Raw genomic sequence first — 15,326 nt, 5'->3', positions numbered from 1 at the left:
ACTCCTAGTTCTCCCATGTGGTGAGAGAACTTCAGGACCTCTGTGTGCAACCATCCCAACACTGAGTCAAGAGTCCACTCTGTCTGGGCCTTGCCGCAAAGGGGGAAGGAGAAACCAACTACTGAGTTCAAGGCCTCTGTCTCGCTAGCGGCAAGGAATAGAGCATGGACCGTGAAGCAGGCTGCCTCATGGTCTGCTGAGGGATCGCCAAGAAAACGAGTGAAGCCGTAGTCGAAGAAGTCCCATCGGCGTCGGATGTCAATGCTTGTCAGACCTTGAGGGATAGCTGCAAGGAAAGATGTATGTACCTGCAGAGGTGGTCGTAAGAAAGGATTGACCCTCTCTAGCTAGGCGACTCAGGGCAAAGGTGCTACCAAAAGATCTCCTAGCTGTCGGAGAAGGCCATGTCCCCTGGTCGACTGTGGAACTGGAGTAGGAGGGGTGGGAGAAGGAGCTGGGCAAAGCAATGGAGAAGAGGTGCGGGAGGGGGAGACAGAGGCAGAGGGGCAGGGTGAAGAGGTGGCCGAAGCAGGAGACGAGGGGAGGATGAGGAAGAGGGGGGAACTCTGGGGGAAGGGGCTGTCGAGGGTGAAGCTGGGGTGGGGGTTGGAGGAGGGACCTTGTCCTGCTCAAGAGGACCAAAGCGGTTCCCCGTGGGAACCCACTGCTGCTAAGTAGGTGCCTAAGGGCCACTCTGAGTGCCAAGCTGACAGTGTAGCCCTTGTCGTCGTCTACCACAGGCTTGTTGCCATCCCTCCTTCGCTGGAGCCCCAGGCTCAGAGGGTGGCTCTACATGTGTGCGTTGTGTCTCTATCTGTGGCTGTTGGGCAGCCCTTGCAGGCTGGGGCTGAGGCTGTGGCGTAGGTTGAGTCCTCCTCTGAGGACAGGCCTTCGCTACTAGATGGCCCATCTGTGGACAAATGAAGCACTCGCTCGGGCGGCCGGAATACTCCACACTCTATCTAAACCAACTTCCACTCACTCCAGTCAAAAGAATAACCTTCGGGAGCATGTGAGTATCTCTGACCAAAACTCGAACTGAGGGAATGCCAGCCGCCTTGGCAGCTACTGAGGCTGCCATACGAGGTGTCTCTAGGACAGTCCCAATGGCTGAGCCGATCTTGGATAAAAGTGGTAAGTATTTCCTCCGCAAACCCGGAAAGCAGACCGAGATGGGGATGTCTGCCTCCTCTACTAGAACATCCGAAGCAGGGTTGAAACCATGTCTCCACTATCAAAAGTGGGAACGTCAGTGGACTCATGGTGATGAACTTGGACGCCATCTCGGAGGTCTCAAACTCGATCTGATAGTAACCTCATTCAAGAATTCGTACGTCCAAGATCTTGCCCACCTCTGCAAGAAGGTGGGCCTGGAGAAGGTCATGCAGCCCTCCTCTGCTAGGTCGGGTGCCAAGAATCTTGCAGATGATATAAGTCGCCTGCAATCGCTCTACCTCTGTGGCTAGGCTCGCTTGCTTTGTCGGCAAAAGAGCAAGTCGAATGGTGGGCTCAGCGGGGTCGGGCAAGGGGGCTTCGAGCGAGTCCCTCTGTCGCGGAGCTGGAGCCTTCATCTCTATCTACTACTGTGGTGTAAGAAAAGGGAGATGGGGAGATTCGGCAACTCTTTACCCCAAGGTGAGAGAGAAAGTTGATTTTGAGAGCCCAAAGAATTATAATGGTGCGGTAGCCATTGCACGATCGAGAGCAAAAAGATAAAGAAGAAGATAGAGCACGACGTGTCAGGCTACGAGATGATGGCCCATGTTCAACCGCACAGTCCGAGAGAGACTCACACAAAGATAATCATGGAAATCAAGGTGTAGTTGTTGTGCCACAAAATTGGGTGCACACGGTGCAATATTTGTCCGAGAAAATGCAGGAGCTGCGATTTAGTGTGATGGATAGAGGACAACCAAGAGGAGCAAGGTGCAGGGCAAGGCCACTACCAGGTAGGTGTTATAATTGTGGAGAAGAAGGAAAGTATGCACCTGATTGTCCTCAACCGTAGAGAGAGAGAGGAGGTATGTACCCGCTTTTTGGTAGAGGTCCAGGTCAAGAACAATACAATGGTCTAAGAGAGAAAGCGGTGGAGAATCTTGTGCAGCGAGCTCCGCAAAACGGAGGTGAGGTTCCAAGAGTAAACATCATAGGAGTGGATAAGCAGGATGTCAAAGTTTTGGCCAATAAGATGGCAAGAGCTAAGAGGGAGACAGAGACCGAGCGGGAAACTAGAGCTTGCAAAGGCAAAGAGAAGGTGTACGAAGGTAGAGAGCAGCCCGAGCCTAGCAAAAGAAGGATGCGTCGCAAGATCAAGCAAACGGACTTCCAGCTAGGGCGTGGCTATCCCGAGTACAATCTCATGAGTGACGTTCCAAATCTAAAGTCAAATATTACTTTTGGTCAGCAGTTGGGTTTAAATCCAAAGTTAAGGAGGCAGTGGTCTAGAAGTGTTAGCACCAGGCTGCCAAGAGCTAAGGAAAATGTGCAAGCAATGCAAAACATGGCTTTGAGGGTAAGTAGTCCAGGTGATGTTATTCCGTTGGTAGCTGCAATTATAGAGAAGAGGATGCAGGTACAACCCTACATAAACGGTGGAGCGCAGGTTTGTGTCATGAAGGAAGCAGCCATGAAAGAGACAGGGGTCAAGGCAATAGGCAGGTCAAATGTGCGGATGAGGATGGCTAACCATACCAAAGCTAAGTGTCTGGGTGTGGCGCAGGATGTGAAGGTCAAGGTGATGAGCATAGAGTTCCTGATAGACTTTTTGTGATGAAGGCAGGGGATAATTCTTATCCAATCATTCTGGGTAGGCCATGGCTTTTGGCAATAGGTGCAAAGCAAGATTGGCAGAGCAAAGTGTTCACTTTGCCTGACAAAGAGAGAGGCAAACAAATGTGCTTGATTTTAAGACCAAGGAGAGCAGTTCTTGTCCTATAGGCAGTTAAAGATGAGGGTGACACGACGAGCTATGAGTAGGAGATTGAGGCGGGCTATGATGAAGGCTATACTAGCACAGAGGAAGAGGAGAGCGAGGATGACATGCTGAAGTTAGATGTAGAATTATTTGGGGTCACCATAGACGACTCTCCACCTAAAGAAGAAGGTATGCAGTCTCAAGCTCATGGTTTAAGCATAGAGGAGGTTTCAAGCATGTTGAGTGAATATTTAACCAAGGGTGAAAAGGAAGGCTATTTTAAAATATGTGAGTCCTATCCAAACCTATTCGTGACGGAGTACAAGCATTTGCGAGGTGAAAAAGGGGTGGATCACAAGATTGTTCTTAAGGAGGGACATAAGCTGAGAAGACTAGGGGAAATCCAAAAGGAAGCCCTTTGGCAGGAGATCAATAAGTTACTGGATGCAGGCATCATATATCCTGTGAAGGAGTCAGAGTGGGTCTCGCCAGTGGTCATAACCCCTAAGAAAAATGGAAAATGGAGAGTGTGTGTCGACTACAAGCCGTTGAATGCCGCGACCAAGAGGAATCACTATCCCTTGCTATTCCAAGATGAAATCCTAAACCAGGTGACTGGGCATGAGAGATAATCTATTATGGATGGATTTTCAGGGTACTTTCAGATAGGGATTGTGCTTGAAGACCAGCTAAAGACCACGTTCATATCTCCATGGGGTTGTTTCGTTTACCGAAGGACGTCATTTGGATTGGTGAATGCATATGCGACCTTCCAAGGTTGGATGAACAAGATATTTGGTCCATACTAAGGCCGCTTTATTAGGGTCTTCATGGATGATATTGGCTGCTACAATTCAAGGTTGGAGCACGTATCGAAGCTCCAATTATGCTTTCAAAGGCTTGATGAAGAATGAGGTCAACTGAACCCCAAAAAGTGCAAGCTAGCACAACCTCAAGCACAGCTATTAGGTCATGTGGTATCACAAAATGGTATAGAGACAGATCCCGAGAAGGTGAAGGCGTTGATGTTAATGGAGGCGTTGATGTTAATGGGCATTGATGTTAATTGAGATTTGGCTTCATTTGTTCATAAGTTGAAGTATTTGTCACGTTTCTTTTGGATGCTCTCACAATATATGCATCCTCTTCAAAAGAGGGCTCAGCAAGTGCATGATTATGAGTGGGATGGGGAAGCTCAGAAGGCTTTTCATAGGGTTAAAGAGATTTTGTGTCAGTTACCAGCGGTGTGTCCTCCCACAATCAAGAGGATGACTTTTATGTGTCTATGATAGTAGGTACAATTTCTATTGGAGCGGTTCTATTGCAAAAGGTAGGGAGAATCTACAAGCCGATATAGCTCAAGAGCAGGGTGATTAGCCCAGGAGAGGCTACCTACACTCAGGCAGAGCAATGGGTGATGGCTCTCATCTTTGCTTTGCAGGAAGTTCAAAGTCCATTTGATTGTGTGCAAATTTTTTGTGTTGATGGCTAATAATATATTTCCAGAGGTAGTGTTGCATTTGCAGCCAGGAAGGAGGATTATGAAGTGGGTGTTGGAGCTACAGGAGTTCGAGTTCGAGTTCAAGGTAGATCACATGAGTCGGTCTCACCTGGCAACATTCTTGTCAGCAAGGCCATCGATTTGGCGGCCTATCCGAGAGTAGTACGAGATGAAGCTAAGGAGGAACCCGACTTGAAAGATGCTTTTACAATGTGGTTTGATGGAGCATATCGAAGGGTAGTGCAGAAGGCAGGGGGAGGTGTGGTGATACACGACCCACACGGCAGAGCTATATTGTCAAAGGTTAATGATCTAGAGGATGTCCACACCAGTAATGATGTGGAGTATCTCACTCGTCATTTGGGTTTAAAGCAGTGCATAGAGTTTGGCATTTCAAGGTTGGTGGTGAAGGGAGATGCATTGCTAGTCATCAAGAAACTACTAGGCCAATGGCAGGTAAAGCGCGCTTCCTTGAATCATTCGTTATTTTCCATCAAGAAGATGTTGAAGTATTCTTAAGAAGTCCAATTCAAGCATGTGAGGAGAGAGGAGAACTAAGAGGCGGATCAGCTAGCAAGTATCAAAGTACAGGTGCATGTTACAGGTCTATATGTGGCCCCAGCCACTTATGCATGAAGAGAGACTCTCAAGGAGATTGAAGGTTTTTTGGGTACAGGGCAATGTTCAGAAGGTTTGTCCAAGCTGCAAAAGAGAAGAGTGGTGAAAAAGGCCCGCAAATTCACACTGGTAGGTGAGGATCTCATGAACTATGGGCGTGACGGAGTACTTAGAAGGGTGCTCTACAAAGAAGAAATAGCAATGGTGCTGGAGCAATTTCATGAAGAGAACGGACACCAAGGCAAAGATCAGGTTCTGTTTCAAGTGCTTAGAGCAGGTTTTTGGTGGTCTTGCATTGTGAAAGACGTGCATTACTGGTGCAAGACGTTGTGAGCGAGATGGAAACATACACAACGCCTCTATAATGACCTGACACACACTCTTGGGATGATACACACACACACTATGGGGTACCACTCGGGCACAACCCACCTGGCCGAGACAGAGAACACACCGATGGAGTGAGAGAAGAGAGGCTACCCATTTACCCACTCCACACAGAGAGAGAGACACACACACACACCCAGAAACTCATCTCAAAAGAGAATAATTTTTTATGTTTATATACGATCGATATTGGGCCAACACCAATGGGGCAAATAGCTCACACAATATGGGTAAAGTATGCCAGATACAATCACAAATTGGAGCAGAAGCTTCGCTCCATAGGAGAAACTTACACGGCCAAAAAGAAAAAGAAAAATAGTGAGAAATTTGGCAAAATGGACAGTGCCATCGCGTCCGGAATGGCCCAAAATCCCAATCTACAATGTCAAAGTGCTCAAATCCGACCTCGGATGACGACCTCGGATGAGCAATTTACGGCCAAAACAGGCTCCAAAAACAACAAAAACACAGTTGCGGCTGTTCCTAATCTCTTTTCCATCTTTTTTTTTATCTTCTCTCATTTTTTTCAGTTGCCACACTTAGATTTATTACTTGGGCACCCTTGGCCTTTTAGTTGGCCTCAAACGGACCCCGAACAGGCCCAAAATTGACCTCGTAGTGCATAGTTGTCACCTTTCTGCATCCATCCGCACACCAGGCACTCAACTTTTTTCAATAATGCATCCTGCAACCACGTGAAGCGGCCTGAAAAGATGGTCCTCATGATGACCTTTTTGCATAATTATCACAAGAAAACACCCACGTTGTGTCCGTACGTATCCACGTGCAAGTATTGACCCCAGTCGACCTCCTAACACCACTAGATGCCATCTGATGCACTTGCTTACCTCATGTTGTCGGCCCACGGATAGCTTCCTCAAGAATTTTTACGCACTACCAACTCCTCATTATTATAGAAAAAACACACTGATACTGGTGATAGTGAAAATCGATGCACTATGTACATGCTGCTCTATCTGTACACATGTGGGCCCCCACGTAACCACCTGGCTTTGGAAAATGGGCAATCCTTTATTTGATGCACCATGAATGTGTATGTACATATGTGCAATCACTTTCTCCAAAAAACTCGTGACATAATTTGCCCATCCCCTAGCAAAAGGAGATATGAGACTCGCCGCATCACAAGTCTCCTCATGATCATTCATGATCAGCAGCAGCAGACAGCAAAAGGAGATATGAGACTCGCTGCATCACAAGTCTCCTCATCCCTCATGAACATCACTTGCTCCACAGATAGCTCATCCTGCTCCACCATCATTGACCTGGCATAATTTAGGACGCAATCCATTTATATTCGACTTATGTAGAATCCCATCCAGGTTAGCCAGCTGATATGTACCATTCTAAAAAGATTCCATTACCTTGAAAGGGCCTTCCCACTTAATTTGAAACTTCTTTTGGAAGGTGTTGTCCAGCTTACTGTTGTAGGGCAAAACCAAGTCATGCTTCTTGATACCTTTACTTTTGACCTTTTCATTTATCTTTGCCAAAGCCTTATCTTGAATATGTGCATAATGTTCCAATGCACTCATCCTATCCAGTTGAACCTCTTGTAATTGTAAGAGCCTCTCTTTGAATGCATCACTAGGCGGCCCAAGCAACTTTTCTAGCATCTTTACTGCAGACAACTCTACTTCCACAGGCAATAGTGCTTCTTTTCCATATACCAAATGAAATGGAGTAAACCATGTACCTGTCTTCGTTGAAGTACGGTAAGCCCATAATGCACTAGGAAATTCCAAATCCCAATTCTTTCCTTGGTGCTCTGTCACTTTCGAAAGAATTTGTACCAACTCACCATTGAATATCTCATTTAAGCCATTACACTGTGGGTAATAAGGAGTGGTATACTGGTGCCTAATCTTCATCTTCGCACATAAAAAGTCGAGCAGTTTAGCTCTAAATCCTGTTCCCTTATCTGAAAGTAGATCTAGTGGCACCCCAACTTGCAACATACTTCATCATACACAAATTTTTCCACATCCTTTGCAGTGATATGTTTTACTACTATAGCCTCTGCCCATCTAGAGAGATAGTCCATTGCAGTAAAATAGAGCTTTTGCCCCTACTTGTGATAGGTAATGGGCCTATTGCATCAATCCCCCACTTTTCAAACACATCAAATGCCATAATGTTTTTTCGTAGCTCTGGCTTCAACACTCTCTTCCCAAATGCTTGAAACCTATTGCAAGACCTACACCAATGGTGAACATCCTTGTGCAAACTAGGCCATACATACCCCTCTTGCAAGATCTTATGCAAGGTGATCTTTAGAGTAAAATGGCCGCCACATGCGCTTTCATGATTCTCTTCCAACACTCTATAAAGCTCCTCCCGCCAAGGTGCACGTCTCAACACGAGGTCAACTCCTTTCATGTACAAAACATCACCAATCAATTTGTACCTGTATGCTCTACGCACAAAACCATACTTCTTAGACTTCTGATTGTCTTTCGGAATGATTCCTCTTAGCAAAAACTCCTCTTCTTGAGCCAAACTTTCCTCGACATGATAAAGAGGTAAATTGGTCCTCAACTCAAATAGCTCCCCAATCATGCTTTGAGCTGCTTCATGTGCCTCTCCATTTAGAGCACGCTCAATGTGTTTGATGCTCCATGCTTCAAACTTTTTTAACAGGCCTTTAATTCTGAAACACATTTCCTTCAATGAGTTGTTCTTGCTCTTCCACACACCCAACACTTGCTTCACAACTAACAAGGTTCACATTTTATGCTCAACCTTTTAACCCCCTGCTTCAAAAAAATGTGTAATCCGGCTTCCAAAGTAGCATATTCAGCCTCATTGTTACTATGCGCATCCAGTTTGAACCCTCTCTTACATACTATCTTCTCCTCTGGATCATAAAGTGCTATACCTCCTGCAGCCGCATCATGGATCTTTCTATATGAGCCATCAAAGAACAAGACATGTGCATTGTTGATCTGTGGCACTTCTTCAACTACTCTTCTCACCACCTCCTCCTTAACAAGGAGGGGATTCTTCTTGTAAGTCAACAAATCGCCCTTGTACTATCTTCCACTAGAAAAGAGAACTCAAACTCTTGCAGCTCAATTACCCATTTCTTTACCACATTTGACATGTTAGTGCCATTAATTAACTATGGCAAAAAAGCATAACTCGTCAAGAAAACAAAAGGTCATGGTAGCAAGTAATGACGAAATTGTCGACAAGCAAATATTACACTGGCCATCACTAGCTCTACTTCCGAGAACTTTCTCTCTGCTACCAGCTTCAATCGTCTTGCACAATACACTGGCCTCATATAATGGCTTCCCTTCCCCTTTTGCAATAGCATTGCTCCAATGGCATCATCTCCTACTAATGGATTTACATAAAATGTTTTCTCCCAATCAAGAGCCTGCATGGCTGACAACCCCCCTAACACCTCTTTTACCTCTTGAAACACTTCTTCACACTTATCATCCCACTACAATGGATCATGTTTTGCCACTTGTTGTAATGGATAAAGGAGCTGTGAAGACAATGGAATAAATTGTGCCATATACTTCACTTTGTGTATAAAGGTTGCCAATTGCTTTGTACTCGTAGGTGATGGAAGAAAAATAATAGACTTAACCTTGTCTGGATCAGCCTCAATGCCATTTTCTGACACCATATGGCCCAATAACTTCACCCTTGGCTGTGCTACATGACATTTATTTGGATTTAGTTGTCCTTCACATTCATCATATTGAGCCAATACCATCCTCAACTTCTCATGGTGTTCAATCCTACTGCTGTAGACACAAATGTCATCCATAAAAGCTTTAACACAATTGCCAATGAATGGTTCCAATACCCAATTTTCTTTCTCTTGATAGAAAGATGGTCCATTTGACAACCCAAATGTCAATACCGTGTAGCAATAGCAGCCCCATGGCGTACTAAAAGTTGTCTTTGTGTGGTCTTTAAGAGCAATCTTCAATTGAAAGTAGCCTAAAACCATCACACACACTGTACCTCTCATAACCTGCCACCCACTGAATCCAAGATCTGATCGATGAATGGAAGAGGATATGTGGTCTTCTTAGTGGCTTCATTTAAGGGTTTAATATACACAAATACTCCATTTTCCATCCTTCTTTGGACTGACTACTACTGGACTCACCCATTCTGTGGTCTCCACAGGGATTATGAACCCTGCCTTCAATAACATATCTACCTCTTCCCACAAGGCTTCCATTTGCTCTTGACCCATCCTTCTTAGCCTTTGCCACACTGGCTTAGCACTTTCTTTCAGATCTATATGCATCTCTTTGCCTTTGAACCCTCTAATCTCTTCATATGAAGTAATGAATAAATTAGGAAAACTAGCCAACATGTGCAACTTCTCCATAGCTGAGAGGTCTCCACTGATCATTTGTGTCATCAACTCCTGCTTCTTTGACAATTCAACCTTGGTTTGCATCAGCCCTTCAATCACTTCATAAGGCCCTTCACTTTCATCTTCAACCTCATTTGCAAATGCGACTAAACCAGACTCTTGTTCCTTTGTCCATCAAAAGAAATGCAACATCAACATCCTCATCACTGCTGGTAGTACTATCACTGTCCTCATCAGTCACTGTGGAATAGTCTTCATCCACTAGAATCATCCTTATCTTCATAATTCTATTCCAATACTTTCCTTGTGTCCATATTATATAGCTTCTTGGCACCTTTCTTTCCATAGAGGCTAATCGTACCACGTCGCCAATCTTGAACAACTCCAACTGCACGTAACCATGGTCTACCCAGTATAATAGGATATGCTCCCAACGCTACTGGCATCACATAAAAATCAACCACCACTGCCTTTGCATCATATGCCTCCACTTCTAAACTCTTTACAACACCCAAATATTTTACTTTTTGATGGTTTGCCAATCTAATCCGGAGGCCTGACACCCCAGTCACTGTAAGACCCATCTTCTCAACGCATGAGTGTGTTATGACACATATTTGAGCTCCACCATCAACATAACCTTGTACCAAATTTTTAATTTTGTGCCAAACATCTACTATTGGACAAATGTCTGGTAGATCATCCATTGCCAACACCTTCACTGAACCTCTCTCTGGCTCTTTCTCCATTGGGTTAACCATCCTCTTCCACTGTCGCTTGAGCTTAGGCACCATCTCTATAAGATGCCCAAAAGTAGCATTTGCCTTCCTGCTTGTCAGATCCTCCTTCAAGTCATAGCTTAATTGCCCATCCCCTAGTGGAAAATCTGAAACATGAAACTTGCGACGAGCCCTTCTTTTCCTGTTCTTCCACTGTCGCTTGAGCTTAGGCACCATCTCTATAAGATGCCCAAAAGTATCATCTGCCTTCCTGCTTGTCAGATCCTCCTTCAAGTCATAGCTTAATTGCCCATCCCCTAGTGGAAAATCTGAAACATGAAACTTGCGACGAGCCCTTCTTTTCCTCTTGGCCTTGACATCCTCGCCTTCATGGCTCTTTCCCTTCTTCTTACTAGGACCTGGGGCACTTATTCCTTCCTTTTCCTCTCTGCTCCTCTTCCCAATAGACATCACTAATGTATCCTCTAGCTTTGATGTCTTCTCCAAGGTTACTACACTTATCACTTGTCCTCTTCCCAATAGGCATCACTAATGTATCCTCTAGCTTTGATGTCTTCTCCAAGGTTACTACACTTATCACTTTTGTCTTTCCCTTTTCCTCCTCGGTTAATCCACTGGTTCCTTCTTCTCCTTTAATATTGATGCCATAATCATTTGACCTAGTTAGCACCTGTCTTGGCAATGGATACATATCTCCACCCATCCTTGGTGGCTTATCACATTGCGGGCTGATGTGACCCAACTCTCCGGAATTATAACATGTGGGCGTCTGCCTCCAAAACCTACCATTGATTTGTCCTACACCATTCCTGGGCCTTTCTTCACGTCCTGGCTCATTTGCAAACCTCCCTGGACCTCGATTATTTCCCACTAGACCTAGCATGTTTAGGCTGATATTCTTCATTGAATTGTAGTGACCACTACTAGCATGACTTGAGGAGTAAGAGGAACCACTAGTCCATGATGAACCCTTGGCATGCGAGCTTGTAAAGAGTCCATAAGCTGAAATTCAGACCTCATGGGCAAAGACTCTACTCCTAACTGGCTCATTTTCCTCAGCTTCCACTCTTTGTTCCTTGCTACCTCTAGTGCATCTTCATATGTCCTAGGCTTCTCTAGCTCCACTCTCCAACGTATATTCTCCCAAAGACCAGCCAGGAACCTGTCCTTCTTCATCATGTCAGGCGGGGGTACTTGTGGTGCTAAGGCCTTGCACATCCTCTCCCATGCCAATGAAAACTTACGTATGTACGCATCTACTGGCTCACCTTCCTTTTGCACCAAAGCCTGCACTTCTTGCCACACTTTATCAGGATCTTCTATCTTCACAAACTCCACTTTCAATCCATGCCTTATATTGTCCCAACTTAATCTTACAGGTGGATCATCCACACGCAACTCCTCTTCAAATGCTTTGGACCAAACTCGTGCATCACTCTTCAAACAAATTTGGAGAAGACGTAACATTTGTGCCTGGTCATGAATCTAGTTGCTAATGCAGGCAACCTCCATCTTTTCCAAAAAGTCTTCCACATCTTCATCACTTCTTCCATGAAACTCCGGATAAGAGAAAGCCATGGCTACCCAAGCTACGATGCTTTGAGAACCCCTTCGAACACACGTAGAAGAACCCAAACGTTTTATTGACCCCAATCCCTAAAAACTTCAATGGAGCTCAACTTTAGATAAGGACAAACACATGCACATCAAATGATTTTTCATAGTTAATCATCGGAATTACAACAGGTAAAGGACATTCCAGGATCTCTTGTAATCTTCTTGGCCCGAACATAAAGACTATGCGCTGCTGGAAAAAATATTCCTGGACACATGAACATTTATCTGGATTCAGCAGCATAACATCATAAATGGCTCAAAATACCAAAAAACCAGCCATCATATCTTGGGAAAATTTTGGCAGAGTTTCCCCATAAGTAGAGCAGTAAGAACCCAAAATATAGACTATATATGTATGCATAAACTTCCAACAATAGGACCCGAGAATCAAGTAGGAATCACTAGTACATAGCCTATGGCAAGGTCATGAAAAGGGTGCTCCAGCTACCTGTATCACCGAAAGGATCTCCACAGTTGAGAATCCCCCAACTCAATAAAACCTCACGCTATCGACCCTCTCACGAAGGCAAACGCAAATCGCGTATAGTTAAGTCTCAGAAATGACTATCTTCCAAACCAAGTCTTAGAAATGACTAGGACTGCCAAATAAACCAAGTATGTCTCCACAAAGGCGTACAATTGGCAGTTTCCACAAGCAACGTACAATACCAACAGACAATGCGCTCAAACAAGCGCCAAATGATGCATACCCATGGCAAGTGCAGCAGCTGACTCCTACTTGCCAGTGTGTCACTCTAGTCTAGCTACCTGTACCTGTGTGAATCACGTGTAGTTGTATCTGTCCCTGTAACCTGTAACCTGTAGTCTGCAACCTGTAATCCCGAATCTCAAAGCTTGAGGCTCGAAGTAGAAGGTACTCGAAGAAGATCCTCAGTGGGGGCACCAAAAGAATGTGAGCAGGATGGAAACATACACAACACCTCTATAATGCTCCGACACACACTCTTAGGATGATACACACACACACACACTATGGGGCACCACTTGGGCACCACTCAGCTTAGACAACCCACCTGGCCGAGACAAGAACACACAGATGGAGTGAGAGAAGAGAGGCTACCCATTTACCCACTCCACACAGACACACACACACACACACACACCCTATAACTCAGCTCAAAAGAGGAGAATTTATGATGTTTACATACGATCGAGATTGTTCCAACACCCATGGGGCAAATAGCTCACACAATATGGGTAAAGTATGCCAGATACAATCACAAATTGGAGCAAAAGCTTCGCTCATAGGAGAAACTTACACAACCAAAATAGAAAAAAATTAGTGACAAATTTGGCAAAATGGACAGCGCCATCACGTCCGGAACGGCTCAAAACCCTAGTCTACAATGTCAAAGTGCTCAAATCCAACCTCGGATGAGCAGTTTACGGCCAAAACAGGCTCCAAAAACAGAAAAAACAAAGTTGCGGTTGTTCCTCCTCTCTTCTCCACGTTTCTTCTAATCTTCTATTATTTTTTTCAGTTCCCACACTTAGATTTATTACTTTGGCACCCTTGGCCTTTTAGTTGACCTCAAACGGACCCCGAACAGGCCAAAAACTGACCTCGCGGTGCATAGTTGTCACCTTTTTGCATCCATCCGCACATGTGGCACTCAACTTTTTCCAATAATGCATCCCGAAACCACATGAAGTGGCCCAAAAAGATGGTCCTCATGATGACCTTTTTGCATAAACATCACAAGAAAACACCCACACTGTGTCCGTACTTATCCACGTGCAAGTATTGACCCCATTCGACCTCCTAAGACCACTAGATGCCACCTGACGCACCTGCTTACCTCATGTCGTCGGCCCGCAGATAGCTTCCTTGAGAAGTTTTATGTGCTACAAACTCCTCATTATTATAACACACTGATACTAGTGATAGTGAAAATCGATGCACTATGTACATGCTACTCTACTTGTAGACATGTGGGCCCCACGTAACCACCTGGATTTGGAAAATGGGAAATCCTTTATTTGATGCACCGTGCAAGTGTATGTACATATGTGAAATCACTTTTTCCAAAAAACTCCTAACAACGTGTCACGAGTGTCAGACTATAGGTGAAAGACGACTGGTAGCGGAGTCACAGGGCGCCATCATCGCGCAAAGTGCTTTCAAGAAATGGGGTCTGGATGCAATAAGACCTCTCCCAAAGTCTACAAGTGGTAAGAAGTATGTGGTGGTAGCCATTGACTACCTTACAAGGTGGGTCGAGGCCAAAGCAGTGAATGAAGTAAATGCTAATGTGGTGGCTCAGTTCATGTTTGATAATATATGATGCCGTTTCGGTGTTCCATGAGTGTTAGTTTTTGATAGGGGTCAGGGGTTTAGAAGCAAGCTCATGAGTTCATTAGTGGAGAAGCTAAAGATTCAGCATCGATTTTCCTCACCTACCCCCAATGCAATGGTCTAGTCGAGAGTGCTAATGGTCAAATTATCAAGATGTTAACAAAGTATGTGTACAAACAGGAAGCTGAGTGGGAAGCAAATCTAGAGAAGTGTCTGCGGGCGTATAGAACGTCCTATAAGGTGGCTACAAACTTCACTCCATTCGAGCTAGTATATGGTAAGGAGGTCGTGATGCCAATACATGCACATCTAGGTGCTTTAAAGGGTATGCGGCGTGTCAATGCCACCCAACAAGGAGTTCTACAAGATCGAATAGCAAGTTTAGAGGCTTTGCAAATGGACAGAGAGGCAGCGGGGCAGACTATTATGTGAAGCAAAGAGAGAAGCGGGTTGCCAAATTCAATCAGAACCTGCCGAACAAGAAGATAGAGGAAGGAGACCTGGTCATAAAGTACGAAAGCTACTTGGAATTTCACATTCCAGAAGAAGTTCAAGAAAAAGTGGACAGGTCCGTATAAAGTGCGGAAAGCCTTTCCGAATGGGACGTATCAACTGGTAAGAGTAAATGGAAAGCTTCTTAGGAACAGGGTAAATGGTGTACGGCTCAAAATGTATTTTGAGAGGAATCTAGTGTCTGAACTGCAGCAAATTATTGTCAAGGGGGGTGGGCAACCCACCTAAATCATGCGGTGTGTGAAAGAAAGAAGATGAAGCTTTTGTACATAGCCTATACATATAGTTATGGTTCTGTGAATGCTTTTAATCATCAGTTTGGTCTGCCAATTTCAAAGTTTTGTACATAT

At 44.8% G+C, this 15,326-nt stretch overlaps 1 protein-coding gene across 1 annotated transcript; it reads left to right on the top strand.

Annotated features, from left to right (window-relative positions):
* The first annotated feature begins 2,500 nt into the window (after window positions 1-2,500).
* On the top strand, window positions 2,501-3,984 carry LOC147420965 (uncharacterized). Its single transcript, XM_086504600.1, has 4 exons — window positions 2,501-2,654; window positions 2,720-2,806; window positions 3,569-3,691; window positions 3,911-3,984. The coding sequence occupies exons 1-4, from the start codon at window positions 2,501-2,503 to the stop codon at window positions 3,982-3,984; spliced, it is 438 nt and encodes a 145-aa protein (XP_086360726.1).
* Window positions 3,985-15,326: the final 11,342 nt, after the last annotated feature.

This window comes from Adiantum capillus-veneris, chromosome 28, assembly GCF_014529385.1.
Source record: "Adiantum capillus-veneris isolate H3 chromosome 28, ASM1452938v2, whole genome shotgun sequence".
NCBI classification, from domain to species: domain Eukaryota; kingdom Viridiplantae; phylum Streptophyta; class Polypodiopsida; order Polypodiales; family Pteridaceae; genus Adiantum; species Adiantum capillus-veneris.
Note: the sequence above shows the minus strand (reverse complement) of the source record. Positions and strands in the feature narration are given on the sequence as shown.